This window comes from Hemiscyllium ocellatum, chromosome 15 (genome assembly GCF_020745735.1).
Source record: "Hemiscyllium ocellatum isolate sHemOce1 chromosome 15, sHemOce1.pat.X.cur, whole genome shotgun sequence".
In the NCBI taxonomy this organism is placed as follows: domain Eukaryota; kingdom Metazoa; phylum Chordata; class Chondrichthyes; order Orectolobiformes; family Hemiscylliidae; genus Hemiscyllium; species Hemiscyllium ocellatum.
In genome coordinates, this window is record NC_083415.1 from 23,475,943 (window position 1) to 23,503,159 (window position 27,217).

The following is a 27,217-nucleotide window of genomic DNA, read 5'->3' on the forward strand; positions in this document are numbered from 1 at the left end:
CATTTGCTGTATTTACATTAAAAACAATTGAGGCTATCTACCGAGCCTAATATCAAACAAATGAACACTGGCCCATTACCTATCTCAAAACAAAACTGAATTTTACTTCTACATACAATTCTTCCCCAGGGTACAGGGCTAGTCCATTAATAGACAGCATTCCTGTCACTAGTGCAGTATATACAAATTGCCATTCCTACACACTATCCTTGGTCATTGTCATCTCTTGAAATTCACGTTAGATAATGCTAAAGAAATAAATCCACCAAATTCTTCCAAAGTCTCATACACTTGTTGACTTCCATTTGTACTTAACAATCACAGTTCTGTTCATTCTGTCTTGCTCTCAAAACAGAAATTTAGTGCATTTCATCATTGAAAATTGAATAATTTTGAATTACTTGGAGCAAAAGTTTATTTTCAGCCTATTTGAAACTTCCCAATACCATTGGTCCTAGTCAAATAACAAATCATAAAACGAGTAGAGAAGTTCAATTCTCAAAGACAGAAAAGGATTACTGAAATTAAAAATCAAAATGCAATAACCTTCCTCACAGAACTAAAAGTACAATGAAATTAATTTAAAATGCGCATTAAAGTGGCCAGATTAAAAAGGGGCAAGTTCAGTAAATGGGTAGTTTTCAATAGAATTATTGATTTAATCTTTCATCTACACAACCTGGAAAACTGAACTAAACATTTTAAATGTTGCAGAACAAAGTGTCTAAAAATGGTAAATTCACTGACTTTCACCCAATACAACAAATTTAAGTATAGCTGTGGCAAGCATTACTTATGAGTACATTAAAGCTTGAACTGTTAATATACATTCAATCAGGAAACAAAGGTATAGCAGTTGTGCTTATGGGACAACACAATTAATAGATAAGCTGCAGGAAAGATGCACTGATTTTGGTTAATATCAATTATGACTAGAATATAGCTGCACTTATACATCTTGCCCCTCAGCAATCTATCAACAAGGTCTTAGTGATAAAGTTATCAAGAGCATTCTCCAATGAGCAGAGACTGAATAATAATTTAGGATTACAGTACTTGCCACACAGTGTAAATTAAGAACACTAAACTCCACGGTGAAGGGTGGGACTGTTTTAACAATAAAAAACTCCCATTGCCTCCTGCACTCTAGTATGCCAAATATAAATATAGTTTTATGCAAAAATAAAACTACAAATAATCTTAACATTAAACTCATTTGGATTCATTTTGAAAACAAAAATGAAAACATCAGCTAGTTAGAATACTTTCAATGTTGTCAGTTGCCTACAAGAAAGTGTATAGCATGCAATCTGAGGATTTTGACTTTGCTTAACTCAATTTTATTTTAAGGCTGGTGCTAATACTCAATTAGACATTTGTTTAGTTATACATCTCCAGTCAAGAGGATTGCTTTGCAGAATCTGTCGAATTCCAGCTTGTAGGATGATCAAAACGAAACTGTGCTGTGACACACATTGGGATGATTATAAGGTACTGCTTCAGTTCCTGAATCAATATTCCACCTGCGGAAGGGGAGGCCCAAAAGGTCATCTCTCAGATGTTGAAGGCTACGCCTAGACAGAAGTCTCTAGAAACTTGCATAATGCAAATGAAATTACAGGACATTTCTTACAACAGTGCATCTTGCCTCTCCATTTCAAAGCCAAAACCCTTCCTGCTTTGGCCTTGCATGCATACTAGTGAAACACTGGGGCTGAAATTGAGCAAGGAAGCAAAACAATACAATATACACTGGTCTTTTCAAATTATGCAAATTTAAACAATGGTTCAGAATTTTCACTGTGTTGTTAAATTTGTGCATACAAATATTTCTGAATCATTAGTTGACTGGAAATGACCCAGCAATTGTCTAGTTGCAATCTACCATGTTTAATTTTGAAAAGATTCCCATGTCATATTCCAATAGTGCATTATTTGTCGAGTAGAGCACATTTATGGTAAGATAATCCAACACTCTGCTGTGTCATTTCAGAGTGCCGTGTAAGGGACACTTGGGTAATGCATCTTCCAACACATTTATAATTTTCGCAATATTAACAATCAAGGTCCTGCTGCACAGAACTCTAAAGCAACCAGTTTTCAAACAAAATATTTACTAAATGTAAAGGGTACCCAACTTAAGTACTGCTTGCCACAGCTGTGCAACCAAAGACCAAATGGAATATAAAGAGACTATTGGAAGACTGATGCTAGAAGCATTACTACAGGTTGTACAATTTATTGCTTATTTTTCAATGTAAAGAGAAAGGTCAATAACAGTTATACAATTTCCCAGAAATGTCAATATCAGGTACCAAAATCCAATTTCACTTTATAAACAAAAAAATGGCCCCCAACTCAATTATTAGTGCCAAGCAATGTAGTTATTGCAAAAAACAGGAACACTAGACAATTCAAACATTACAATTTCAAGTTCATAATCAAAATGGAATACAAGGCATTTTGTTTGCATTTGTGTGTATATATAGTTTCTGCTTACAACTGTGTTTGAACAGAACAAAAGATGTAATCCAAAAGTGAATAGTAGTGTTCTATAAATGTAGAAATCACAGCTTATTTGGTGTGGATCTTGAACTCAGGCATTGTTAGATTTCATCTGTGAGCCAGCGAGTTGCCCCCAAAAATCAACTTGGATGCAGAAAGAACATTTCATTCACAGCTTCCAACAGATCTAAGGTCAAGAATATACAAAACAGTCATTAGGAAACACATTTGAACAGCCAGAACTATCAACAGGCCATTGAAAGTTTGCAATTGACCTTTTAATGACTGATCTGAAAGTTGGTAGAACTATCTTCTTCCTCAGCAGTAACCTTTGCTTTAAAAAGTCTTTGAGGTTGTGATTTAGAAATGAGACACTTTTTCCAAAAAAAATTAGAAGAGCTATTAAGAATTATGTGCTCCTAGTCTCAACCACATAAATGTGGAGATCTTGTCCAATGAACCCTCTGCATAAATCTTATTTTTTTTAATATATAAAAAGAAAAGCATCAAAACCCAAAATGTTAATATTCTAATCCAGTAGGTAGTACATCTAGTGGAGGATAAAAAAGTTAGCGAACCACATTAAATCAAAGTCAATTTTTTTTTTAAGAAGCTAAACTTTATTCAAAGCAAAAAGGTTTCCCCCAGTGAATGCCAACTTTTATACAACTTTCCAACCATGCATGTTTTTTCCCCTCACTATTCAACATTACAATAGTGACAACACTTCGAAAGTATTCCTTTAGCTGAGAAGTGTTTGAAGACATGTGTGGTCATGAAAAGCACTAAGTTCAAGTTGTTTTTCCCCTGATTTGTACAAAAAAAAAAGTGATTCCGTCCCAGTTTTCTGAATGACAAGATCTATCGAACTATAGCGTTGTAATTGATAGGAGTACAACCTGAAAGCTTTTCAACATTTTTTTTCTTGCTCGCCAGTTTGACTCCACTCTTTGCCTGTTTCCTTGTAATAGAACTCCCATGCCAACCACACATGTATAAACCAAGTTATCTGAACATTAATTATCCAAATTTCAGATTATCCAAACAAGATCTCATGGTCCCGGAGTTTGAGATCAGAAACTGGACTCTGTCACTACCTGCAGAAACTCTTCCCAAGACAGTCTGCCCACCAGTGAACTCAGCAACTTCGCTCCTGCTCTGTCATTTATATTTTAAAATGAGAAGCAGAAGCAAAATAAAATGATTGAGATAAATTTAACAGTAGAGGATCTGGTTGTCTAGCTCCTATAACTGGTTTCCAGAAGGGGGGTGGAACAGCTGTGCAAGGACCCAGAAATAGATGGTGTTGCACGCGCTGTGCGCCTGGGCCCTAGGATTGTTTGTGAGATGCCGCAGTTTCCAACTGGCAGCAGTGGAGGAAGCACAGGGCTGGTGATTGCTAAGGGGAGACCAGAAAGTGAAGAAATAAAAAGAGGAGGAGAGGAACTGGCGGCCTTGGAGTCTGGTTGAAAAGGCTGGATGCGGCAGCTCACTATACACCAGAGGGAGGTCTTCCAAATGGCTGAAGAGCCTCTGTCAGGTGCAAGTGTTTAAATATTAAAATGAATTCAACCCCTTTTCATGTTAACTTGATTTAAGATTCTTACCAGATTAGAACATAGAACATAGAAAAATACAGTGCAGTACAGGCCCTTTGGCCCTCGATGTTGCGCCGATCCAAGCCCACCGAACCTACAGTAGCCCACTATCCTCCATATGCCTATCCAATGCCCGTTTAAATGCCCACAAAGAGGGAGAGTCCACCACTGCTACTGGCAGGGCATTCCATGAACTCACAACTCGCTGAGTAAAGAATCTACCCCTAACATCTGTCCCATACCTACCTTTCCTTAATTTAAAGCTATGCCCCCTCGTAATAGCTAACTCCATACGTGGAAAAAGGTTCTCATGGTCAACCCTATCTAAAGCCCTAATCATCTTGTACACCTCTATCAAGTCACCCCTAAACCTTCTTTTCTCCAATGAAAACAGCCCCAAGTGCCTCAGCCTTTCCTCATACGATCTTCTTACCATACCAGACAACATGCTGGTAAACCTCCTCTGCACCTGCTCCAGTGCCTCCACATCCTTCCTATAGCATGGCACACAATACTCCAGGTGCGGCTGCACCAGAGTCTTATACGACTGCAACATGACCTCAGGACTCCGGAACTCAATTCCTCTACCAATAAAAGCCAGTACGCCATATGCCTTCTTCACAGCACTATTTACATGGGGTGGCAACTTTCAGAGATCTGTGTACATGGACACCAAGATCCCTCTGCTCATCCACACTACCAAGTATCCGACCATTAGCCCAGTACCCCATCTTCTTGTTACTCTTACCAAAGTGAATCACTTCACACTTACCTACATTGAACTCCATTTGCCACCTTTCTGCCCAGCTCTGCAGCTTATCTATATCCTGCTGTAACCTGCCACATCCTTCCTCACTGTCAACAACTCCACCGACTTTCATATCAACCACAAACTTGCTCACCCAACCTTCTAGACCCTCCTCCAGGTCATTTATAAAAACGACAAACAGCAATGGTCCAAAAACAGATCCTTGCGGAACACCGCTAGTAACTGCACTCCAAGATGAACCTTTACCCTCTGTCTTCTTCCAGCCAGCCAATTCCTAATCCAAACCTCCAACTCACCCTCAATGCCATACCTCCGTATTTTTTGCAGTAGCCTACCATGGGGAACCTTATCAAATGCCTTATTAAAATCCATATACACCACATCTACCGCTTTACCCTCGTCCACCTCCTTAGTCACCTTCTCTACGAATTCAATAAGGTTTGTGAGGCATGACCTGCCCTTCACAAAACCATGCTGACTTTGCTTGATCACATTATTCCTATCCAGATGTTCATAAATCCTATCCCTTACAATTCTAAGACTTTTCCTACAACAGAAGTGAGAATCACTGGCCTATAGTTACTAGGGTTATCCCTATTACCCATTGTTCAAGAAGGAACCACATTTGCTATCCTCCAGTCTTCTGGCACTATTCCTGTAGACAACGAGGACATAAAAACCATGGCCAATGGCTCTGCAATCTCCTCCCTTGCTTCCCAGAGAATCCTAGGATAAATGCCATCAGGCCCAGGGGACTTATCTATTTTCACCCTTTCCAGAATTTCCAACACCTCTTCTCTACATACCTCAAAGCCATCCATTCTAATTAATTGTGACTCAATATTCACATCTGCAACAATGTCCTGTTCCTGAGTGAATACTGACGAAAAGTATTCATTCAGTATCTCCCCAGTCTCTTCAGCCTCCACACGCAACTTCCCACTACTATCCTTGACTGAACCTATTCTTACCCTAGTCATTCTTTTATTCCTGACATACCTATAGAAAGCCTTTGGGTTTTCCCTAATCCTACCAACCAAGGACTTTTCATGTCCCATCCTTGCTGCTCTTAGCTCTCTCTTTAGATCCTTCCTGGCTACCTTATAACTCTCAATCGCCCCAAGTGAACCTTCACGCCTCATCTTTACATAGGCCGCCCTCTTCCCTTTAACAAGGGATTCCAATTCCTTATTAAACCACGGCTCCCTCACACGACCCTTTCCTCCCTGATTGGTTATCCGAACATTCAATTATCCAAACAAAATATGCCCCGCCTGTATTGTTTGGATAATAGAGGTTGCCCGGTTCCCAGTTCAGTCTCAAATATATTATATATAACCCAACCTTCACTGCTTTTGGGATGGAGACGCATGTTCTAGAGATTAATGACAGTCTTAGAAGAACTCTATCCTATTGTTTTATATGGGAGACCCTTAATTTCTGTTGATACAAAGTTTGAAAGGGCTCTGTCAGAAAAAAAGTGACTTCTAAAGGATGTAGTCATAGTTGGTTTGATAGCAGTTATTGCACAACGGTAAAAGGCTGAGTAGATAATGGTGAGCCACCTTCTTGAATCATTACAGTCCCTTGTAGTGGAGGGACACCCACAGTGCTGTCTGGAAAGGACTTCAGGATGACAGTCAAAGGAGTGATAATCTATTTCCAATTTAGGAAGACATGTGGTTGGTAGAAGCACTTGCCATGTGGTGATGCTTGTCTTGTCCTCATCCTACTAAGTGGGAGAGAATATCGATTTGGAAGGTATTATCAGAAAGAGGCTTGCTGAGCTGCTGCAGATGGTACACACTTTTGTGTATGAGTGTTGATGGTGAAGGGACTGAAATGTTGAAGGTGGTGGACGTGGTGCCAGTCAAGTGGGCTGCTTTGTCCTGGATGGCATCCAGCTTCTTGAATGAGCATCACTCATTTAGGCAACTGGAATGTACAGGGGAACCTAGATTATCTGAACGAGATGGGCAGACTGTTTCATTTGGATAATCGATTATTCGATTAAATGCCTTTCCTCTGGGGCTCTGAGCTTTTAAAAGTCTGCTCCCCCACTCAGGAGACTACAGCAGCACACAGCGCGCGAGTCTCAACCCCCAACACCCTCCCCCCACCCACCTGGCACCGCTCCCCAACATCCCACACTGACTGCCACCGCCCAGCCCCGTCCAATACTTCCCCCAATACTTATAGCCCTGTCCACGCCCTCCGATCCCCGTCCAGCACTGCCCCCGCTTCCACCCCCCATCCCCATCCAGCGCTGCCTTCCACTCTCTCTCTCCCCCTCCCTCCCCAACCCCCCCCAACACTGCCCCCACTTCCGCCCCCTCTCCAGGGCAGCCGAACTGGACAATAAGACTACAGCTACTGCCTTTGTGAGGTAAGTCTCCAAACAGCGCGCGTGCGCGCACACTCACACACACACAAACTTTTGACTGCAACTTTTTCACAGGTTCCACCTCTGCCCCTGTACAGGACAATGTCGGTCAGATTATCGAAGGGGGGGTTGGAGGAGGGGGGTTACTGTGCATTCCTATGTAGAACTCCAGGCAAAGTGTTGGGAGACAGAGTGCGTGGGGTCAATCATTTGGAGAAAGTGCCTGTTCAGTCACTGAACAGAAGACGCGATCACTATTGGAAACATGTCTTTGATGTAACGCTTCTCTTGAGACCTAGAGATCTCCTTCGGATAATCAGATTTTCGGATAATTGGTATTCGGATAACCGAGGTTACTCTGTATTTCATCAGTCATTTGATTTATGCCTTGTAGATGGTGGGCAGGCTTTGGGGAGTCAGAAAGCAGATTAGTTGAACTGCTCTATTTATATGGCTGCTCCACTTCAGTTTCTGATCAATGGTAACCCATAGGATGTTGAGAGTGGAACATTCAGTGATGGAAATCCCAATGAATGTCAAGGGACAATGGTTGGTTGTCTCTTATTGGAGGAGAAAGTGAGGTCTGCAGATGCTGGAGATCAGAGCTGAAAATGTGTTGCTGAAAAAGTGCAGCAGGTCAGGCAGCATCCAGGAAACAGGAGATTTGACGTTTCGGGCATAAGCCCTTCTTCAGGAATGAGGAAAGTGTGCCCAGCAGCCTAAGATAAAAGGTAGGGAGGAGGGGTGATGGAGATGTGATAGGTGGAAGGAGGTCAAGGTGAGGGTGATAGGCCGGAGTGGGGTGGGGGCAGAGAGGTCAGGAAGAAGATTGCAGGTTAGGAAGGTGGTGCTGAGTTCGAGGGATTTGATTGAGACAAGGTGGGGGGAGGGGAAATGAGGAAATTGGAGACTGAGACAAGGTGGGGGGAGGGGAAATGAGGATACTCCCCCCATCTTGTCTCAGTCAAATCCCTCGAACTCAGCACCGCCTTCCTAACCTGCAATCTTCTTCCTGACCTCTCCGCCCCCACCCCACTCCGGCCTATCACCCTCACCTTGACCTTCTTCCACCTATCACATCTCCATCGCCTCTCCCCCAAGTCCCTCCTTCCGACCTTTTATTTTAGCCTGCTGGGCACACTCTCCTCATTCCTGAAGAAGGGCTCATGCCCGAAACGTTGAATCTCCTGTTCCCTGGATGCTGCCTGACCTGTCTCTTACTGGAGACATGCATTGCCTGGCACTGAAGTGGCAAGTATCATTTGTGCCATGCATAGCTCAAATCATAATCTTATTCCAGATCTTGTAGCATATAGACCGTTTCAGGAGGATTCATGAATAGTGCTGGAACATTACACAATCACATCTGACCTTCTGATAGAAGAAAGGTTATCCATGAAACAGCTGATGAGGAAAGTAGTAACCTTGAGGAATCCCTGTAGTTATCTCCTGGGACTGAAATGACTAACCTACAATCACCACAACCATCTTCCTCCATGCTAGGTAGGACTCCAGCCAGCAAGTGTTTCCGAGTTCCTACTGATTAGTTTTGCTAGGACTTCAACACTGTTAGCTAGCTTTTCACATATCTAACATATGCAATAGATTGTTGGTGCATAATTGCGTGAGCTATTAGTGAAGTCAATGTCATTTAACTTTAACTACCAAGCAATTTATTTGGCAAGTCTTAGGAGTAATGCAGCAAAAATTGGGAGTTAAATTTAAATATTATACAAACGTTTAAAGATATTGTGTTGTCAAAAGCTAGCTTAAAGAAGTTGTACAAGTGCATTGGCAATTCTAAGAGAAACAGAACTTTAACAACATACAATAGATGAGAAAATCTTTGCAGAAACTGCATTAGAGGCTGCTCAGTTGATTGCTGTAACATAGTGACTGACAAGACCAAAAAAAAATCAGAAATAAAAACAATTTCATCTGTTCAAGGGAGTAAAGGTGGTTTTGGTTTGAGCCAGGGGCAATACCTGCAATTCAATGCTGTAATGTTTCAAAGTGAGTAAACAATAACCTTGGGCCAGGCATTAGACATCGGGGCTCACATCTCCCAAATGTTTCTCTAAATAACGTCTATTAGGTGATTAAAAAAATTGAAAACAGTCTACCCATACAAGGCAATGGTTAATTCAGCAAGCCAGCGGGGAGCAAAAAGAACTGAAGACCAGAGTAGTCGATTCCAGTGAGGTTAACTTAAGGGTCAGGGTAAGGAGCATTTAATCACAACTAAAACTGCAAATGACCAATTAGGATTTTGCAAAGTTGGAGAAGAAATTTATCTGCAAAGAAAACAGCAATCATGTTTCTTTGCTACTTACTGATAACCTATCTATTCACAATTCTGCATTCATTTTTCACCTATAGCATTTCTCGCTTAGTAACCTTTTATAGGCTGAACTGACTACATCACATCATTCTTCTAAAGGGAGAAAATTACAAAAAAAAGACAAGTCATTTTTTGCTAACACTCAAATCTTAAATGCAATTCACGATAACCATTTAAAAGTATAAACAAACATCAGAAAACATATGTTTGAAACATTGGTAATCAGTGTGCTAGAGAACCCATCAGACAAAATAGAGTAAAGTACAATGATCAAAGGGGTTATTTATAACATTGAAACCATTAGATTTTATATAGTTTTCAACAGTACCATTTAATTTCCTATTGTCATGTTCATACCTTCTCCATAATTATAAACCTCTATATCCACTGTTCTGTTTTGCCCAAGTCATTCTCCTTTAACACGTTTCATTGATGCAAATTTGCTACAACACAATTGATAATTAAGGAACACTTTCTAAAGCAAAAACTTTTACAGCATGCATTGTTTATAACAGGATTCTGGTCCCATTAGTTTAAAAAGGTGCTGCTATAACGCAACTTTCTTATAATATTGGATTGCATGAGAAGAGAACTACCACAGTATAGCAGAACTGACTGTACTCAGGAAAGCTGATGCCATGATCACAAGCAGCTGTACCCTAAATGGTGTTTCTAAATGCTTTTTTCATGTCTGTAAATTTTATATGTTGTAATATTTCTATTACTTTCATCAGCCTGTGCTTACCCGTGGTTAGTTTTCCACTCTTCCCGCATTGCCAACGGCTTATGCACCTCTTTTCTCAACTCTAAAATTCAACTCAACTTGACAGTACCTGCAGACTACTTTCAGATTCAATCCCGTTCTTCTCAAGGCACTTCTCCAAAACGGTTTGTCAGACAGCTTAGTAAACAAACTACAAATTCTGTTGAAATACTTGCATAAAGTATTTTCAAATAGAGCTTCATTTCTAACTTGCAATCCTTTGAAAAACTTGGCCTAGCAGAAAAGCCAAGTCAATATGTAGCTTAAGTTATAAATTTTGATATCCTCACTGGTTAGATTTTGCCTTTATTTCAGAGATGCAGTGCAACAAATTTGCTTTGACACAGCCATTATATTACCAGTTGGACCTTCATTACAGGGGTTGTGGTTTAATCTATTTGCAAGAAATTTATGTATTCCTTGTAGTCACATATTTACCTTATTCCACTGACAGGTTTCATTGGGTCATGTATTCTTCCTTGTCTAAAGATCCACTATGAGGGTGACTAATGCTCCTTTTTTGTGACATACTGTTAGAGTGCTGCAGGTACTGGAAAGGTCTTTTCCCTGTATAAAATTCAAAATAAAACATAAGTTTAAAAAAAATTCCCCTTCTTAATAAAATGTATGCTCAATCTAGTCATTTACAGCAAAGCATGCACATAATGTACAAGAACCCAAATGCATCAAAATAAGACTGCACTTGACCAGAATTTAACCTGCTGTTTGAACGTGACTTTTTATCAACATCCCTCCCAACTTCACCCAAACGTGCCACAGAAAACAACAATTGCAAACAATGACCAAACTAGTTAGATAACAAGTCCCTGCATTGGTAAAGATTTATTTTTGTGCACAGACTGTTTATATTATGAAGGTGTAGAAATGTACTGTACCTTTAAGAGAGTGAAGGACTCAGAGGTACAGAGTGCTGGAGAAGTTACAATGTAACATTTGGTCCAGCAGCTAAAGTAGCTGGTTGCCTGGATATAAAAACAAATTCAAATTTGGCCAAATCAGTTTAAATTATACCCCCAAAAAAGTACCAAACTCCACTCAAGTTTGAATTTAATATCTTGACAATAAAAAAAAAGCCAATGATATAATCCAGTACCTTGGGAGGTACAAGACCGGGAAAACCTAAACAGTTGAGAGAGAACTGCCAAGTCACTAACCGGTATAGACTGCCCAAAACATAGCTGACTGATAAAGGTACCTTTAAAGAGAATGACCTGTGAAACAGAAATCCCCAAGAAGAAGAAAAGCTACAGAGGAAGATACAAAGTGAAGATTCGACAACTGTCTAGTTTTTGAAATTTGATTTTTTGGTACATCTTAGGCAGGTTTCATCGGACTATTATAGCAGGGAAAGTAAAAGATTGGTTAGAGGAAGGAGTTGTCAATAATTGTTAGCAAATTATTTGCTATTATACTTTAAGAAATAAAGCTGTTAATTTTTCCTTTAAACTGTTCTCGACCTCTCAAATTTTCACAGATTACTGCACGGGATAAATCTTGTGTTCTGGTTTCAAATTAGCAGAGGCAGCTTGTCATTGGGACTTGAACTGGTTTAGACAGATGTGAGGGGGTACAAAAAAATCCCAGATTTAAACACTTACAGGTTAGTGCCCTAGATCTTTAAATAAAACACAGGTGAGACAATTTGTTTAATTTCGGTGACTTGTGGTTGATTAAAAGTTAGAGAAGTGGCCCTTAAAGTTGCTGAAGAGGTTCTGGAATTTGAAGACGATTCTCAAAATTTGCCAAGAAAGTTTAGAAGAAAAAGGCCATACTTTTAGTATTAGATTTGGTTTTAACCAAGGACAAAAGTAAAGCTGAAATGTTAAGGGAGTTATTCAAACACTTAGATGTGTCAGAGAAACAGAAGTGCAGGAGAGGTTGAAAATTCTAAATTACAATAGAGAAAAACGGAGTTAGAAGATGGAAAGAAAATGAAAGAGAGAGAAGATTCTGAGCGGAGCAAAAAAAGAGAGAATTTGAACTTGAAAAGTTGAGACTTAGCAGTCAAGTTAACAGGATGGAGATTAAAACAGAAGGTAGTGATATATAAGTAAATATGTCAAAACTCTGCCACATTTTGATGAAAAAAAAATGTTGAAGCCTTCTTCATTTCATTTGAAAAATTGGAGTGGTCTGAGGATTTACAGGAAATGCTAGTTCAAACTAAACTGGTAGGTAGAGCTAGTGAGGTATTTGCCGCACTGTCAGATGAGAGATCAAGAGGTTAAACAGGCTATTTTAAGCACTTATGAATTGGTTTGGAAGCATATAGACAGCAGTTCAGAAACACAAAAGGAGGAACCAGGTCAGACTTATGTTCAGGTCAAAAGACTTCAGCATATCAAATTGATAGATGGACGCATGTTTGAAAACACAGAGGAACTTTAAGGCAGTATGAGAGACTTATTCTGCTCGAGTTTAAAAACTCACTTCCAGAGATGGTAAGAATTAATGTGGAGGAACAAAGTTTAGGAAGTGAGAAGGGCAAAAGAACAAGCAGATGAACACACATTGGTGCATATTTGGCCCAGTGAGGGATAGGTTGGGAGAAGGGGAGATCCTATACTATGAAACCAGGAGTAGAGAACACTGGTAACAATTTATCACACGACAAAAAAAAAGCCCAAGAAGGGGGGAGGGAGGTGAAAGCCATCATGTGTATCTACTGTGATAAAGTGGGACATCTAAAGTCAGTGCTGGTCATTAAAGAAAGGCACTGTGGGAAGAGATGTGGTAAAAGCAGCTAAGCCAGTGGCATTAGTGAATGTAAGAAAGGAGACCCCAAGAGGAGCCGAGGAGCTGCAGGAGAGTGCACAGCCTAGGCAGGAGCTGGGTATGGAGTTAGTACCTGATCTCTCGTCAGAATTTGCCTCTGTGGGTAAAGTTTACTCAAAGAATTGGGGAGAAGGACAAGAAGTGATAATTTTGGGAGATACAGGATCTAACCAGTCACTTTCTGAGCGAATGTGCTCACTTTCTGATCTGTTACCAAAAAGTGAGGTAATTTGTGGGATAGATGGACAGAAATTTGGCATTCCCCATGTAAGATCAGGTTGGAGTGCCAACTTAAGACTGGAGAAGTTACAGCAGAAGTGATTGTGGAGAAGTCCAAGGAAGACCAAGAAACTGAGGAGTTAGAATAGAAATATCCTGGTATGTTCCCGGACTGTGTGGTAACAAGATCCCACTATCATAAGTCACAGCATGTAGTGAAAAGTAAAGAGAGTGTTGAAGGAGTTGAGGTTCGGTTAGTGGATACCCTGTTTGACATAATGGTGCAAGAAAAACTTGAACAGTCAGAGGGTCAGACAAAAGCGTTTAGCCCTGAAAGGCTAAGGGAATTGTAGCAGGGAACGGGCCGATGTGCACAAGATTGTGTTGCTGGTAGCATACAGACAGGGGGCGTTACAAGTAGCAAATTAACTAAGGGGATGAAAGACTCCGGCTAAAAAGGTACAAAAACATTTTTATTGGCCTAGAATGCACAAGGATGTGGTTAACTTTTGCCATATGTGTCACACAAGCCAAGTGGTCGGCAAGCCACAGGTAGTAATAAAACCAGATTCTTGGTTGCCAATTTCCACATTAGAAGAACTTTTAACGTGGGTTATAATTGATTGTGTAGGTCCCCTCCTGAGAACTAAAAGTGGAATCAGTACTTGTTAACCATAATGATTGAGTCTACCAAATTTCTGGAGGCAATTCCATTACAGAGTATCAAGGCAAAACGGGTAGTAGAGGAGTTAGTAGCTTTCTTCACATGGTATGGGTTACCTGGAGAGATGGAATCAGACCAAGAGTCATAAGAAAGTAATCGCAGATTTACCTGAAAGTTTAGATGTTTTATATAAAAATATTGTATACATTGTGTGTGTGTGTATGTGTAAGTAAAATATATAAAACACATACATACACATACATATATACACATGGGTTTATGGGAAAAAGTTAGTGAACTTAGATTAAAAAGTTATTGGTATATTAGGGTAATATGTTTAAAGAATAGAAAGAAAAATGAAACCATCTTTTCATTATGATGGTTAATTTCTTAAGGGGGACATGTCATGAAGCTATAGAAGTCTACCATACCTTTAAGAGAGTGAAGGACTCAGAGAACACAGTGCTGGATAAATGACATTGTCACATTTGGTCCAACAACCAGAGTAGCTGGTTGGCTGAATACAAAAACAAATTCAAATTGGCCAATTAGTTTAAATTGTACCCCAAAAATACCAAACTCCAATCAAGTTTGAATTTAGCATCTTGACAATAGTAAAAACCAATGGCACAATCCGATACTTTGGGAGGTATAAGACCAGGAAAACTTGAACAGTCGAGAACTGTCGAGCCACCAACGTGTATAGACTGCCTGAAACATAGCTCTCAGAAATATCTTTATCAGTCAGTGACCTGTGAAACAGAAATTCCCAAAGAAAATCTACACAGGAAGATACAAAGAGAAGATTCGACAGCTGCCTGGTTTTTGAAATTTGAATTTTTGGTAAATCCAACTCAGGGGTTTTATCGGACTTTTATTACAGAAGGGTAAGTAAAAGATAGGTTAGAGGAAGGAGTTGTAAATAATTGTTAGAGAATTATTTTCTCATACTTTAAAAAATAAACTTGTTAATTTTTACTTTAAACAGTTCTTGATCTCTCAAATTTTCAGATTACTGCATGGGATAAATCTTGTGTTGCTGGATTTAAATTTGCTGAGGGGTTTATCCTGTTTCTAACAATATGAAAGGGAAACATGTAGGGCTGGATTACTAGATGTAACAGGGGTTAATGCACACATGTTGAGGTCAGTGTGGCCTGGGTTAATACAGGAATAAATCCTTTGGAGACCATGCCTCCAATAGGTGCAGGTGTGTGTCACAGGAGTCTATGACCTCCTTCCTTAACCGATAGCATTCAGTGGCAGTCACTATACAATTCACCCTGTCTCTGCCTTCCTCCTGCAGCACGTAATATTGCAGTAGAGATAGAACTAGTCATTATTGACCATGTAAATGGCCTCAAATGAATCCTGGGGCACATGGGATACCTAATGCCTTGACTGCCTAACGTGATACAGGAGATAGGTCAGGATTGAGTGGGAAAGGTGCACACTTTGTTTTTAAAAAAGTCTCCCTTCAAAATGCTAGTTGGGGACGGTAAACTCCAACCCATGATAAAGGTTTCCAAAAATCTTTGGGACATGTCAAGCCAGATAAAATTTTACAATTAACACACTGGATCAGTTAACTGGATAAATGTAGCTCACTGGGAATAATATATTCAAGTTAGAAGGTCATGGGTCCCAACTTCACCCAAGAGTTGACATAAAACGTTGGATCACTTTTCAGTCCAACACAGAAGGTTGCATTAATGAGATATTAAACCTCTAGAGGATGCAAAAAAAATGCTGAAAAGCGCAGGGAAGTTGTCCTAGTATGCTAATCAATGGTCAGTCCTCAACCAACTGAGGAGATATTGCATTAGAGTTTACAGCACTTTGGCAGATACAGATTTGCCACCACATTTCTCAATTTAACAAGTATCTACTATTAGAAGTTCCCAAGTAGATATTATAACTAAATACTGAACACACACTGTTAGTCATTTAATTTTATACAACTATTAACACATTACTTTCTATTTTAGTGCTGCTTTACACCAGGAGCTAAGGTTACTTTTAGTTCAGAGTTCAAGCTTAAATAGATTTTCTTAACTAATCTATTTATACACAAAATCTCAACTCTCACATCGCAGAGGTAGAGTTACACCCATTAATTGCATCGCCTGGCACAATGTGTTAGAAACAACATCAAAAAATAAAAAGGAAAATGGATAAGTTCTCATGTGGATGAGAAAGGATCAACATAACATTTTATCTGACAATAACCTACCTTGACAACATAATTGAGGTTTTAATCATAAACCTGTCTTGGTTACTGATCTCAATCAGAGCAATACTATTCCTAGATTAGGAAAGGCAAGGAGAAAAGCAATAAATATTGCTACCCACTAATCATCCAGGTAAATTTCCCTCGCCAGGCCCAGAATCCTGGCACGTTCTACCAAACTAGATCAAGCAAAGCATGCAGAAACTCCACAACAAGTCACAACTATTTCACCAAGTCTGGATGCAGACAGATGTCAAGTTTAAGCCAAACATTGCGGGCACCATTAATCATGTTAGCACTGTTACCTCGGAATTTAAGAACCCAATTCTGACCTCAACCACTCAGTCACCATATAACACTCACCAAGTCTGCCTTCCTATGTGCACTCAGTTAAGCATCTGTGAACTTACCCTCATCTGTTTTTATTTAAACAGGAAAAACAGTTAATCAGGAAGTAAGTTACATGGGAACACTTGCGCCTTCAATTACATTGCATGATAAAAGTAACATTTAGTGATAGGGGCTGCTTCTTTTGAAGAATGTCCAGTCAAGGAAAACCAAAGCTGAAGATTGAACTGGAGGTCCATCTTTGTTTCAACTATTCACAAAACAAAGTCTCTTACCAGCAGTGATTGATCATTTTATTCTAGATTTAAAAGGTATACAGTTCCTTCCGACATTAGATTTGATCAGTGTTTTCAGCAAAGCACTGAAAAAAAAACTGGAGAAACTTCAAGCATTGTGAAACAGAACAGCATGAATGTTGTACTTTTACAAAAGCTGAATACATTTCTTTTGACAGTCAGGTTGAGTCAGGGATTCACAAGTTAGTGATCAGAGAGAAAGGGGCAGTTAGAGATCCTTGTATTTTTTAAATAAAAAGGGGAGAAAGAGAAAACAAGCAACCCACCTACACTCATTTCAAAAATATCTCACTTGCTGACTGAGAACAAGACTGAGATAAGTTGTAGGGACTGTGTCATAGTTACACTATTCAACTCCTGTTCAATGTTCTACTGTAAGTACCTTCCACAGAAACAGTGGGTCATATGGTGACTATCACTTGACTGTGGTTAAATCTTTCTAATGAAATATTGGAACATTTTAAATGGGCATGTTTACAATACTGTAGGTTTTTCCAAAAACATTTCCTTCCCCAGCGAGAGAATTTCTGCAAAAACATTGTGAAAAATCCTTAAAATTAACAACCTTAAATAGAGAACTTTGACAAATTTTCATTGAGTTGCCAGATATACAAAAAAGTTCAAATCCTAAAATAATGGCAAATATTTATACCAATCTTTTCCTAAGAGCAATATAGAATACATAAATGTATACCTCAAAACTGCATGTAACCAATAGTATGTGTTTATGATCCTGGAAGGGATCCAGTTAAACATCTAGAAGGTGTGAACAGTTGCTGAGCAACAATTATCATTTTTTTAAAATATAGACTGACAAAATCTCTGACCTGTAAGTGTCCCAAGTAACAACCACAAAACAGCAGGAGAAATGATCATGTTAAAATTCAGGACAGGAAGATGTCATTAGCATGCCTGATAGTAGCCAGAGAATGGCCCTGGCATATGAACCTTGGCATGACTACATGTCAGCCTTCATTGTCATCAGGGTTGGCAGCCCAAAATAAAAAGTGTAAGACTGCAAGTATGAATAAATTAAAAGCCACAAGCTTGATATGCCTCTACACTAGCATTACACTCTTGTCAGGCATGATCCTTTAAACAGCTGACTTTACTTTTCAGACATCAACCAGCTTCATGAAGCAGCAAGTCAGGCAAGATGGAACGTCATCACCTTAATGGGGGCAACTGATACAAAAGCAACAAGGAATGAGTGGCACCAGAACTTTCTCGTCTCCTCTGGGCGAAAGGAGAAGTGTGATGAACAAGCAGTGATTGGAAACATCATGGGCTAATCAAGTTTGCTGAGTGTAATGCATTTCCCACGTCACTCCTGATCTTCCATCCAACACACTGCTCTGCCCCAGAGAATGCTGTCACAGACCAACAAGACCTGCTTGTAATTCAAAGTGCTCAAAGACACTTTGGGTTTGAAGGCATTTAGTATTTTCCACTGCCTACATTATCAAGTGTAAAATTAAGGCTGGATCCGTGACACCTTCTCATTCAAAACCCATTTCCACTGGAAACTGAGTAAAAGATTTAGAAGGGTAATTATACCTATATCTTGCAAGCTAACAGTTTTCAATCCTGCAACATTAACAATGTGGCATATATTTAATCTCGCTGTTGATGCTACAAAATTTAACCTGAACCTTCATTTAATCTGTCACATTTACACATCAATGACTGACTTCATACACAGCTAAAGATCAGTTTCAAGACAATTTCACAGGAACCATAATGAGGTTGCTGGTCCAGACCAGATGGTGTTGTCAGGAGTTCAGCTCATGTAAACCCTCCTTCACCCTGCAAAGGTGATGTTCTGTTTAGAGGTTTGTTCAAATAAAGCAATGAGTGAAATTTTACAAAATGATAATAAAAAACACAAATCAAAGTGACCAGTGCATAGCAAGTGACTGAAGTTAGTTTGCCAGAAGTGTACTAGCCAATAAGGCATTTTTCAGTAATTATGAAGTCTTTTGGAGGCGTGTTTTTGATTATAGATAAAGCAGAGGATAGAATATCTGGTAAATAGGGTTACTGATAACAAAAATATATATAAAAATTATTGGTCCCAGGGGCAACATAGAACCTTCAAAATTATGGTGTTTTGGGAAGGGCTTAAATTAACACGTGGATCCAATAAAAGTATACCTTCACACTCCACAAAGATGACCATTTTAAAAATTTAAACATTGCGGAGTCATTGGGTTTTGAACATTGTGGAAAGAGACCCTTCAGTCCATTACATCTGTGACAGTCATCTGGCACTTTTGTTCTTTCCATTTCCAGCACCTGCCCTTGTATGCTGTAGTGTATCAACTGCTCATCTAAATAATTAGATTTCTTAAACATTTCTCCCTCTACCGCCACTTTGAACAGTGATACCCACCATCCTCTTGGTGAGAACATCTTTTCCTCAAATCCCCTCTGAACCTCCTGTAGCTTGTATTTAAACTGTGCCCCATGCTAAAAAAAGGGAAACATTTGCCCCTATGTACTTTGCCTGTGTCCTTCAGAGCAGACAGAATGCAGGGGTGGGATCATGACAAAAATCCAACTGATGAGTCATAAGTTGTAAGGAAAACAACCTCAGCCTGTCTAGTCTCTTCCCAGTTGAATGGCTCCAGCCTAGGCAACATCCTGGTGAAACTCCTTCGCACCGTCTCGTGCAATTCTACCCTTTTTATTGTAGAGGACTACAGCTGCACACCGTATTCTAATTATGGCCTTAATAACATTATGCATAACTCCATCATAGCCTCACTGCTGCTCTCTTCACTGCCTTAACTAATAAAGGCAAGTATCCCATATGCTTTTTTAAAAATCACCTTGCCTTCCTGTCCTGCTGCCTTCAAGGATAGGCACAGCAAGATCCTACAGATCCTTAGGACCCTGAGAAGTAAAAATATGTACTGTGCCTCGCTGGTCCTGCCAAAATGCATTGCCACACATCATTCAGGATTAAATTTCATTTACCACTTTTCAGATTATCTGACCAGCCCGTCTATATAACCCTGTAATTTAAGATTTTCATGCTTGCAATTTACTACACCACATATTCCCATGTCACCTGGAAGTTGACTCATCATACAACCTACATTTATATCTTTCATTAACGCACAGTGCCATCAGGAAGAAACCTAGCACTGAACCATGCAGCACGCCATTGGGTGCAGATTTCCCGTCACACAAACACCCTGAGACCATCACCCTCTGCTCCCTACCACGTCAATTTGCTGAATTGTCATGGATTCCATGGGTTCTAAGCTTCTGAATCAGTTTGCTGTGGGAGATCTTGTCAAAAGCCTCACTGAAGTCTATAGAGAACACTACCCTCATCTACATACCCAGTTGTCCCAATAGGTTCAAGTTTACGAGACAAATCTCCCCACGATTAATCTGCCTTGCCAAGCGGAGATTAGTTGTGTCTCAGACTCCTTCTAATAGATTTCCTATCAAGATAAGCTAATGATATAATGTAACAAAGCCTTTTTAAAATACTCAGACTTCAAGAATGCATCTACAGTAAATTTGAAAAGCTACACCTACCTTCTTGACCAATATTAGGATCTCCACTATTACTGGGTCCACAATTATTATATAACGAGGCAAGGTCTTGTGAGCTGTAGGACTTCAAAAGTTTCAATACATTCCAATGCTGATCAACTCCATTTGAATCGAGTTGTGATCCAGACTTAGATGGTATCCCAGAGTTTCTGGCCTGAACAGAAGGTATTTCTGGAGATAATTTCACATTTCTTCCTTGGACACCCCTCCTAGTTCCAAAAACAGGCTGATCATTCCTTAAAGGACTGTTTAGTTTCATTTTTTTAGCTGTACGCTCATGAGAATCTAAGCCTCCCTGATTTTCAGACACATCAGTAAGACACATTTTACTAACGTTGGAAGCCCAAAGACTGTCAAACCTAACTAAAGATCCCCTAGGTCCATCAGATTCATAGTCCAACTTGATACAGGGTCTTTCAGAAGTATTTCTTTTACTATTGCCAGGTTCTGATGGTCCACTTCTTTCCATTCTTTGGACTACATCTGGCATCTGTCGAAATTCCGTATGCATTGATCGATAATTTTCTACATGTGCACTGGAATTTTGGGTTGCCTTAAATGCTTTAAAGTCACCTGATGATCTGGATCCTGCTGCAGAAGGAAGAAGATTATTGCACTGAGACTGGTGTAATGATGACAATGATGACGACGATGATGATTTTGCCTTCCCAAGCAGCAAGTTTGAAGATTCTGGTGAAGTTGCCGGTACTGGTGACTTGGTCCGACGAGAAAATTCTCTGTTTGTTTCTTTGGTGGCAAGTAAAGAAGAAACATCTTGACCTAATAGTGCAGGGGGGCATCCAGTGCGTCTGCTTTTAACTGACCCACCACAAACAGCACCGCGCATTCCATTTATTGGGCTTAGGTCAGCACTGTATTTATGCACCACCCTTTGGTGCATCACTAAGACCTCTGGGTACAAAGTTCTGTAAGTACAAAATGGGCACGTGTTGCTCAGTAAGGCACTCTTGGAAACTGAGGTAGCTGCATTTCCCAGAGGACTACCATTGCTACACAGACTTCTTTGATACATCATCGTGCAAAGATTCAAGGGCTTTTCCAAAAAGCTGCATTCAGATTGATCACTGAAGTCCTCTAACTTAACTCGAGTACTAACATAGCATTGGTCATTTATTGGAGCAGGTTCCCATCTTGTGTTTCTAGTATTATTCTGTTGACCACCACCTTCTGACAATCCTTCCATTAAACAATCCTCCGAAACCTTTGAATTTTCCGCATCAAGAACCACCTTTGGATCAGAGTCATTCCTGTGTGACTCACCCATCACCTTTTCACCCTTTGATTTTTTGCAGTATGGTAGTGCTGCATTGCAGAAGGTTGGGTGATTATGATGCAAACTAGTATCCCTGTTCAAGTCAGGAAGCTCCCGGCTCACATTTGAAAATGCAGCATTAGCGAAAACAGAACGAGGAGGAGGAGGAGTCGTCAGTTTGTGCTTCCTCCGAGGAAAGTCTGCATCTAAATCTTTGGCACTGCCCAAAGAGTCTGCAAGCAATTTTGTCGAATCCACAGATTCCTGAACAGGTTCATCGCTTCCTTTTGGTACCACTTCCAACTTGGGAGATGCTGATGAATTCTTCAGAGAATCATTCTTTTCTTCAGGCTTTTTCTGCTCACCTTTGTGGTGTCGCTCCAAATGATATTTAAGTGAGGTCTTTTGAGCTGCAGCATAGTCACAGAGTGGACACCGATGGGGCTTTTCACCTAAAGCAAAAAACAAAAAGATTTAAATGAACGACCTCTATACTTTAGGACCTACCAATTACTTGCATTATGAACCATAATCATGCAAATTAGTTATTTTGTCACAAGATTTTTTCCATCATGATTTAAATACCATTTCAGAGTCATGCCTTCACCTGAAAGAAAAGAATAAGATTAAAACATCTTCCAATACAAACCAGAAATACTCCTCTCTCACTAAAGAAAAGCTTTGCCACTCAAACATTTGTTTTGTTGGTTAGTACAAGAAGAATGGTGATTTAGGAAAGAGACCCCTCCTACAGTTCTTTTGTCCAGAGGGGATAATTCCATATATCTCCAATCTGTCCATCCAACTGAAGTCCCATAGCCTTTGAATCACTACCATAAATCTGACCAAGTACTCTAATTACCGCTGTGTTAGTGTTGATCATACCTTCCTTGCTTTTGTAACTGATGCCTTCTTAAAAAAAACTTTGTCACCTTCAACAATTTCTGCACATAAACTCCAAAATGAAGGTTTCCCTTCCAGAATATTATTTTTCCCCAGAAATTGCCTCTCTTCACTCCACCCTACCACTTCACATTCCTGGGATTTCAATTTCAGCTAGACACCTGACCAACCATCCCACTAGATTAGTACAGAATGTACCAACAGCAGCGTTGAAGGCAGTACACATTGTTACTTCATTGGTTTGCCTGTCAACTTCTGATTCAGATTCAATTGGACAAGTTCCAACTTCACCCACTCTAGTTAGCCTCAATTCTCATGCCTGGTTAACCTTAACCTTATGTTACTATGATCACTATTCCCCAAATGTTCCTTGATACTGGACCCATCTCATTTCACAGAACCAGACCCAAGGATGCTTCCTTCCTCACTGAGCCACAAAAATAAATAATTTTAAAAAGAATTCTAAATACACTTCAAAAATTCTTCCCTATTTCTGTCTTTCACACCTTTGAAGTTCCAGACTATATCAAAATAATTGGCATCATTCCCCAAGTACCCTTTCAATCAGTGGACTGAAATTTTCAACAATGTTTTGATATGAAATCTGATGCTGCTTCAATTTACAGTGAGTACAAAAAGTGGAAAGTAAGGTCAGATCCCCTGGTAAGCAGAGATTTAAAGTTTTCCCAATATGTAATTTAGTTTTGATGTTCAGAGATTAAATAGATTTGCCCATGAGGAGGTAACAAGCAAGTTAGACAAAAGATAGCTAGTGAAGGTGATCTATTTGGATTTCTGTGGGTATGTGACAAGGTGTCATACAGGAGGCTGTTAAATAAGATAAGAGCCAAAGGTGTTAGGGACAAGGTATGGCATGGCAGAAGGTAGACAGTGAGTATAAACAAGTCTTTTTCAGGATTGCAGCCAGTCACCAATGGAGTCTGACAGACAGTCAGTGCTGGGATCACAACTATCTACGTTCACGATCTGGACAAAGGAACAGAAGGCACTGATGGTAAGTTTGCAGATGACATAGATAAGTAGCATTGAGGAAGCAGGAAGGGTACACAAGGACTTGGACAGGCTAGAAGAGTGGGTGAAGAGGTGGAATACAAATGCAGAGAAGTGAAAGTTTATGCACTTTGATAGGAAGAATAGATGTAAGACTGTTTTCTAAATAGAGAAAGACTTCAAAAATCTGAAGGTCAAAAGAACTTAAGAGTCCTAGTTCATGATTCTCTTAAGGCTAACATGCACGTACAGTTGGCAGTTAGGAATACAAATGCAACATTGGTATGCAAGGGGACTAGAATACAAGTGCAGGGATGTAGTGCTCAGGTTGTATAAGGCTTTGATCAGTATACATTTGGAATATTGCAAGCAGTTTGGGGCTCCTTTTCCAAGGAGGAGATATGCTGCTCTTGGAGGAAGTTTACAACAACGATCTCAGGGATGAAGCACCTGTCATATGCAGAGTGGTTGTGGATTCTAGGTCTGCACCACATGGAGTTTAAAAGGATGAGGGAGGCCTCATTTGAGCATATAATACTGAGAGGCCTGGACAGAGTGGACATGGAGAAGATATTGCCACTAGGAGAGACCAAGGCCTGAGGACACAACCTTAGAGTGAAGGGACAACTGAGATCAGGAGTTTCTTCAGTCACAGGTGGCCAATCTATGGAACCTATTGCCACAGAAGGCTGTGAAGACCAAGAGAATGAATGTCTTTAAGACACGGGAAGGTAAGGTCTTCATTAGCAAGGGGATCAAAGGTTATAGGGAGAAGCCAGGAGAATGGGTTGGAGAAATATATCAGCTGTTATTGAATGTTGGTGCAGACTTGACGAGCCAAACATTGCAATCCTGCTCCTTTAACTTATTTTGATTGGCAAAACTGCTTTCTCAAATTGAACAAAATTACACTCATCTCTTCCTGTTTCCCTTCTATGCTTTCACAAAATATGGAACAGGACCAGCTCTAACACGTTCCTCATTCAGGAATATATTAGGTTAGCCAGCCAAATAGATTATCGCATTGTTCAATTGCATACTCTCAGCAGACATGACCAGAATCAACAATTCAAAACTGCTAGGGGGGGGGGGGGGGGGGGGGGGAGGCCATTTGGTCACCTAACGCCAGGTAAACTATTACCAAATGTGATGAGGAACAATGCACTTTTAAAAGCAGGTTTTGCAATATGCATCATGCATGAAAAAAAGGCAGAATATTCTTGATAATTAATTTAAATTAATCTGCATCAGAGACGCGTCCAATTTGTTTAAATAATCACTTTTATTTTTCCAATGTAATCTCTATCTCCAAAGACTAAGTTTAAGTTCATTTAGTCATTCCTTACTCATTTTGTTCATTCTCTTTGCACAATCATTATTGAAATGCTCAGTTAGCAAGGATAATCCATCTGCAATTTCCTTCGATTTTCAGAAGGCCAATAAGATATATCACAAGAGATTAACAGGGAAGTTAATACTTGTTGAAATAATTAACAACTGAACAAATCAGAAGCTAGATGGAATAGTTAGATTGATGGAAAAACTTGACAACTATTTGTGAATAGGGAAATGTGGCTTGTACCAAATTGGCTGATATCAAAGCTAAGTAGACAAGTTACAGGGAGCTCAAGTGAGGAAGAGGTCAACAGCATAACAGTTGGTCTATCCATGACTACAAAAATTAATTAGTCCTTGATTATTTTCAGAAAGATTTAAGTAAAAAAAGACCGATGGATTGGTTTTTACATTGATATGGGTAGAGAATTAATTACAAGGACAAGTGACAATAAAACCATACAATATGAAAAGGTCTTATTATAGCATTCAACAGAAGTAGCTGAAGAATCTGGTTAGTAATAAGCAAACGGGGTGCATTTGAAGAGCTAAAAATGACTTGCATTTATAATTCACAATTATGGAATGGACTATATACTTAAGTTTTTTAAAAACTACAAAGGGCTAAACAACATCCAGAAATCAGCAAGAAAATTGAAGTCAATAAAAATGTACATAAAGTAAAAATAACATGATAAAGGGTTTAAAATAAAGATGGACTGTGCATAAAATTAGTGCCAGACTGCAGTGCAAAATTCACAAGCTTTGAGAAAGACTTGATATTACAGACAAGGTCTTACTGAATAGTACATGAGCAAAACAGAACTCCATACAGAAAGATCAATCAATTTTGAAAATATACTACAAAATTAATTAATTAGACCCTTCACAATTGTTTAGTGTGGCAGTAAAAAATTAATTTAATGGCTTCATTAATTGAAAACATGATTGTCCAGCACTTTAAGGATTCGCCTTCTATGTAATGTTAGATATGGGTGAAAGGAACATTGTGCATAAGGTTAGGAAGTAATCCCTTTTGTGGTCACAGCAAAAAAAAAAGGAATAAATCCACGATGGAATAAATGGATTTTCGGTCATGAAACGTAAAATCGATTTCAAAAGCCTTTTTCCATGAGACTTTGCAAGCTATTTAGATATTCTTTGTTGGGGTCAATCCATGTAAAGCTCCAACCTAGCTTTCATCAATGGCTTTGTCATGGCCATACCTAATATTTGTATTAAGCAACCTACTGGGGCATGCCTCTGGGACAGTCGGGACTTGCACTCTGACCTTCTGGACCAGAAGTAGGGCCACTATCTCAGTGCTGGAAAATGCTTGGTCAAGCTTGGAAATGCTTGGAAAATGCCGTGGGCGGCACAGTGGCACAGTGGTTAGCACTGCTGCCTCACAGCGCCTGAGACCCGGGTTCATTTCCCGACTCAGGCGACTGACTGTGTGGAGTTTGCACGTTCTCCCCGTGTCTGCGTGGGTTTCCTCCGGGTGCTCCGGTTTCCTCCCACAGTCCAAAGATGTGCGGGTCAGGTGAATTGGCCATGTTAAATTGCCCGTAGTGTTAGGTAAGGGGTAAATCTGGGGTATGGGTGGGTTGCGCTTCGGCGGGTCGGTGTGGACTTGTTGGGCCGAAGGGCAACCCACCCATACCCCACATTTACCCCTTACCTTTCCACACTAAGTAATCTAATCTAATCTTATCTTATATCCAATGTGAGGTCAATAATTTAACCCTATCATTTAAAGCAATTTGTGAGGATTCCTTACAAATGAAACACAGACACACCTGTGTGTATCCTGAGATGAATATTGAGGTAATAGTTTGAACGGAAAGACTTTCCGCAGTAACTGCATTCACCAGATGAGCCAGCCTCTCTTCTACTTCCTCGTTCTGAGCCATCCTCACTCCGATCTAGAGAGAGAAAAAGAGCAAACCATTTTCAACTATTTCCTTCCATTCATTTTACACAAGTTTCTCCTAACCCAAGGAATTGAATCAGTTATAGATGGAATCTACAGAAAAAAAAACTGTATATTAAAAAGTACTTTAAAATTATGCATTTGTAATTAGGCTAAAAAAATTAGAAAACAGAATGCAAGAAATTTACACATATACCTGGATAACTAGAAACTGAAAAGGCAAAATTACAGAGTCACAAATACACCCCTCTCCAAGTAGAGTATCAAAGCTAACAACAGA

General features: G+C 39.7%; 1 protein-coding gene across 4 annotated transcripts in view; it reads right to left on the reverse strand.

Moving 5' to 3' along the window:
- Positions 1-585: 585 nt before the first annotated feature.
- The window catches only part of znf217 (zinc finger protein 217), a 75,179-nt gene continuing 48,547 nt past the window's right edge, over positions 586-27,217 (reverse strand). For all 4 annotated transcript variants that reach the window (XM_060836308.1, XM_060836309.1, XM_060836306.1 and 1 more), the window contains 4 exons: positions 26,804-26,929; positions 20,465-22,207; positions 10,798-10,926; positions 586-2,692 (listed from right to left, as the gene is read on the reverse strand). In XM_060836308.1, the coding sequence (XP_060692291.1) occupies positions 10,817-10,926; positions 20,465-22,207; positions 26,804-26,929 (1,979 nt within the window). In that variant the 3' untranslated portion in view covers positions 586-2,692; positions 10,798-10,816. The remainder of the gene's footprint in view (positions 2,693-10,797; positions 10,927-20,464; positions 22,208-26,803; positions 26,930-27,217) is intronic.